At 41.4% G+C, this 5,540-nt stretch overlaps 1 protein-coding gene across 1 annotated transcript; it reads right to left on the bottom strand.

Moving 5' to 3' along the window:
* Positions 1–1,928: 1,928 nt before the first annotated feature.
* Positions 1,929–2,980, bottom strand: LOC117320957 (carbohydrate sulfotransferase 9-like; the record flags this gene model as incomplete). The annotated part of the gene is made up of 1 exon (XM_033875443.1): positions 1,929–2,980. A coding segment is annotated over one exon (1,052 nt), but the record flags the coding sequence as incomplete, so codon positions are not given.
* Between the last annotated feature and the right edge of the window lie 2,560 nt (positions 2,981–5,540).

Raw genomic sequence — 5,540 nt, forward strand, 5'->3', positions numbered from 1 at the left:
AGGGGGACATAATTAACTCATTTGTATCCCATATATTACACAAACTTGCCATGTCGTTTTGCTCACAAGTGTCTAAAGCACAAAATAGGAGCATTGGTTTGACCAGATTTGACGTTATCATATGTATAAACGCTGTTTTTATTTTGACCTTGAATTGCAAATGGCGGTCGTGAATGATATCACAAAAATATGGCTTATTAGGAGGTATTGAAAATATCAAAAATGCTCTTATTAGACAATATAAAGAATTCTTGAAATGGCAAGAAGACTGCTTTTAGGGAAAAAATTTCAACCGTTGAGTTTTGGGTAAAATATGCCAATTTCTGAAAAAGGCCACAAACTCACCAGTTTAACAATTTGACTTTAAAAGGTCCTTCTTAATATGATGAGATGTCTTAAAAGTACGATATAGGAGTATTGTTATTAACTGAAATGCCTCCCTTTAAGCCATATTTGTGTAATATTATTCACAGCCGCCATTTGCATTTCAAGGTCAAAACAAAATAAGTGTTTATACCTACATAAAGTAAAATCCGGTAAAACAAATGCTCCTACCCTGTGCTATAGACACTTGTGAACATAACAGCTTGGCTATTTTTCAGGTTTGGTCATTTTCGAGACTTAGAATTATTCCATGCTACATCTTACCACAAAGTTATTATATGGAAGAAACTGGTAGCATCTACAGCAAATTATTGGTGATTGTAAGAAGCTGCATGTCCATACAAACATTTTGGTATATAACATGACTATTTTTGTGCAAATCTTCAGATAATTATTCGTGTTTGAAATTCAACATAATTCTGCTATATAGATGACCCTTAACTAAACCCAATGATGATAGGGTCCTCTCCAAAGCTCGCTAGATTTCGGCTGATTTTGAACGTATTGGGTCTGATGATATTAACCGTTAAATGTACAAAACTATTGGGTGTTTTTATCGATAGCTGTCTCCCCGGAAAAGCATATGAAATTTATTGAAAAGAAAATATGAAGCAAATATAGTGTGTTTGGATTATGTCAATTATTTCAGTTATGTCAAATGATGTTATTACAAAAGTGTACAGCAGTATCATTTTGTGTTGTACGGTTTATCTATCAGGAGTGAACCTAAACCATTTATAGATTTAAAAATCACAGAAAAGAGCAGCAAGAATATTGTTAAATGCTACAGATACATTTCTGACCTATATTTGAAAAAGAAATGGAAGCCAATAGCAGATATAAACGAAGAAACAAATGTATTTTAGCAAATATGTTTCCTTAAGTAAAAAAAAAATGATAATGAAAGAAAAACTATGTACAGTTTCTGTATCAAACACACTTTGTTCAATCTGCCAGAAGCAATTGTCTAAAACGGCCATTTGAATACGGTCAAACACTGCAGTGATAAATTCGTGACCATTCACAGTAGTAATAAATGCATGACCATTCACTGTATTCATCAATGCGTGACCATTCACAGTAGTAATAAATGAATGCGTGACCATACACTGTAGTGATAAAAGCGTGACCATTCACTGTATTAATTAATGCGTGACCATACACTGCAGTGCTAAATGCGTGATCATTCACTGTATTCATTGATGCGTGACCATACACTGCAGTGCTAAATGCGTGACCATTCACTGTATTCATTAATGCGTGACCATACACTGCAGTGCTAAATGCCTGACCATTCACTGTATTCATTGATGCGTGACCATTCACTGTATTAATCAATGCGTGACCATACACTGTAGTGATAAATGCTTGACCATACAGAGTAGTAATTAAGGCGTGACCATACACTTAATGAACTGAAGCTTCCACTCGTCCAATGTATGTAAAGCATTTACAATCATTCGTCAATTTCAAAATATTTAAAGGTACTTAATTGTTTAGACGAATCACTACGATTGAATATGTAATCAGGTGACACGTCATACCCGAAAAGTTCGCAATCTGGTCGGACCAATTCTCTGAGCTCCAACAAGTCCTCCATGGGTACGTCACTGTACGCCTGACTTATAGACTCTTCTTTCTGACGGAGTAGTCCTGTTCGATCTGTAAAACTTTCCTGGATGGCTTTAGTTACCACATCCTGCATCTGCGTTTTAGTAACATTCCCAGCCTTAGAGCGGTTAAACGGAAGGCTTATACCAGTTGACAACATACCTCGAATTTGGAGATCTTTCCATATTCGCTGCATAGCGGAATAAAAGGACATGCATTTTTCTAAACCTATTCGCATTTGGTATAGACGACCGACCTGTCCTCCGGCTCTAAGTAATGATGTCTCTACCTCAAAATCATCGTATGTAATGTTCGTACCGTACCGTCTGTTCCAACCATTCAACAGAACAAGCGAATCATTTGCAAATGTTTCCATCTTCCCTATAAAGTCGTATGATATCTGACAAGGCAGGCAGTGTTCGTAGATAGGAGTAAAGTGGGCGTTAGTATGTTCACCAGTTTTAAATGATGCGATCACGTATTTTATGAATTGCGGAAAAGTTACCCCATGTCCGCACTTTTCACGATAATCATCTTTAGGATTCAGAATGTTATTTTTTATATAGGTTCCTGTTATCGCCCAGTACAATGTATTTACAGTGAAGAGTTTATCAACGTATCCCGAAAACAACCTCTCATATGGATTCCGTGTAAACATCATTTTAAATGAGGTTGTTAGTATATAATGCAAGTCTGTGACATCTGTGCTTGTGGAGTTCTTATTTTTCTCATGCATTCTTCGTCCGTCGATATTTTTCTTTCCGTCTCTGTTCACCATACGCAGAAGGCTCCTTAAAAACGTAGATCCGACCTTTTGAACGGGGCAGTAAACGAGATGCCGACTGCGGTTTATCACGAGTTTTTTTGCCACTTTAGATCCTTCAGAATTCCCCATATAACCGTCCTGACTTTTGTCGCATGCATTTTCAATAGTGGCCCTTCTCTTCTCGTAAATTTCACCCAATCCATAATATTTCTGGAAATTCTACAAAATAAAAAACAAACTGAATTGTTTTATCATAACAGCAACATCAATGTTTAAGGAATACTGAAGCCCATTAGTACCGAATGAAATCTAAAACAAAATACTGCGAATATACGCAATACTATTCGATAGTACAGACAAGCAAATTGTCGAATTTTAGAGGCGACCTGTCCCTTTATCAAGACACAAGTAAATTAAAAACGATCACATATAGACATAGAACATGGAACAGGTACACAGATTGTACAGGTAAATATATCGTTATGTTTGTGTATTCGCCGAGGCCCTATTATAATTACAAGTAATTAGAAAACAAACATCTTAGGTGGTGTACCAATGGTAAAAATAGATAAATAAATAAATAATATAACTAAAAGGTTAAACTAAACAACATCGCGAATCGATGTGATGTCAGGGCGTGCCTTGTAGTGAATGTTTTTGTTTTGTTTTGGGTTTTTTTCTACCCGGTAGGTTCATTTCGTCCCGCATATCTCGGCCCAAACAGCGGGTAGCAGTGACAATTTCGGGTGGTAAATGCCACATTTCTGACTAATTTCCAAACTCCCATTACAATGCATGATTCCCGGAGATTTTAATGGACGCAACAGCCTGTGGAGCTCTCCAAACACAGACGAGAGAGGAAAACGTATTGAGGATTCATAGATAAAAACAACTTGTGCCTTTTTAACAACAATACCCCTACCTATATACACCCTGGTACAGACTCTCGTACCCACCCCTACCTATATACACACTGGTACAGACTCTCGTACCCACCCCTACCTATATACACCCTGGTACAGACTCTCGTACCCACCCCTACCTATATACACCCTGATACAGACTCTCGTACCCACACCTACCTACATACACCCTGGTACAGACTCTCGTACCCACACCTACCTATATACACCCTGGTACAGACTCTCGTACCCACTCCTACCTATATACACCCTGGTACAGACTCTCGTACCCACCCCTACCTATATACACCCTGGTACAGACTCTCGTACCCACCCTACCTATATACACCCTGGTACAGACTCTCGTACCCACCCTACCTATATACACCCTGGTACAGACTCTCGTACCCACCCCTACCTATATACACCCTGGTACAGACTCTCGTACCCACCCCTACCTATATACACCCTGGTACAGACTCTCGTACACACCCCTACCTATATACACCCTGGTACAGACTCTCGTACCCACCCCTACCTATATACACCCTGGTACAGACTCTCGTACCCACCCCTACCTTTATACACACTGGTACAGCCTCTCGTACCCACCCCTACCTATATACACCCTGGTACAGACTCTCGTACCCACCCCTACCTATATACACCCTGGTACAGACTCTCGTACCCACACCTACCTATATACACCCTGGTACAGACTCTCGTACCCATCCCTACCTATATACACCCTGGTACAGACTCTCGTACCCACCCCTACCTATATACACCCTGTTACAGACTCTCGTACCCACCCCTACCTATATACACCCTGGTACAGACTCTCGTACCCATCCCTACCTATATACACCCTGGTACAGACTCTCGTACCCACCCCTACCTATATACACCCTGGTACAGACTCTCGTACCCACATCTACCTATATACACCCTGGTACAGACTCTCGTACCCACCCTACCTATATACACACTGGTACAGACTCTCGTACCCACCCCTACCTATATACACCCTGGTACAGACTCTCGTACCCACATCTACCTATATACACCCTGGTACAGACTCTCGTACCCACCCCTACCTATATACACCCTGGTACAGACTCTCGTACCCACCCCTACCTATATACACCCTGGTACAGACTCTCGTACCCACCCTTACCTATATACACCCTGGTACAGACTCTCGTACCCACCCCTACATATATACACCCTGGTACAGACTCTCGTACCCACCCCTACCTATATACACCCTGGTACAGACTCTCGTACCCACCCCTACCTATAAACACACTGGTACAGACTCTCGTACCCAACCCTACCTATATACACCCTGGTACAGACTCTCGTACCCACCCCTACCTATATACACCCAGGTACAGACTCTCGTACCCACCCCTACCTTTATACACACTGGTACAGACTCTCGTACCCACCCCTACCTATATACACCCTGTTACAGACTCTCGTACCCACCCCTACCTATATACACCCTGGTACAGACTCTCGTACCCACCCTACCTATATACACCCTGGTACAGACTCTCGTACCCACCCTTACCTATGTACACCCTGGTACAGACTCTCGTACCCACCCTTACCTATATACACCCTGGTACAGACTCTCGTACCCACCCCTACATATATACACCCTGGTACAGACTCTCGTACCCACCCCTACCTATATACACCCTGGTACAGACTCTCGTACCCACCACTACCTATATACACACTGGTACAGACTCTCGTATCCACCACTACCTATATACACCCTGGTACAGACTCTCGTACCCACCCCTACCTATATACACCCTGGTACAGACTCTCGTACCCACCCCTACCTATATACACCCTGGTACAGA

Source organism: Pecten maximus, unplaced genomic scaffold (genome assembly GCF_902652985.1).
Source record: "Pecten maximus unplaced genomic scaffold, xPecMax1.1, whole genome shotgun sequence".
Taxonomy (NCBI): Eukaryota; Metazoa; Mollusca; class Bivalvia; order Pectinida; family Pectinidae; genus Pecten; species Pecten maximus.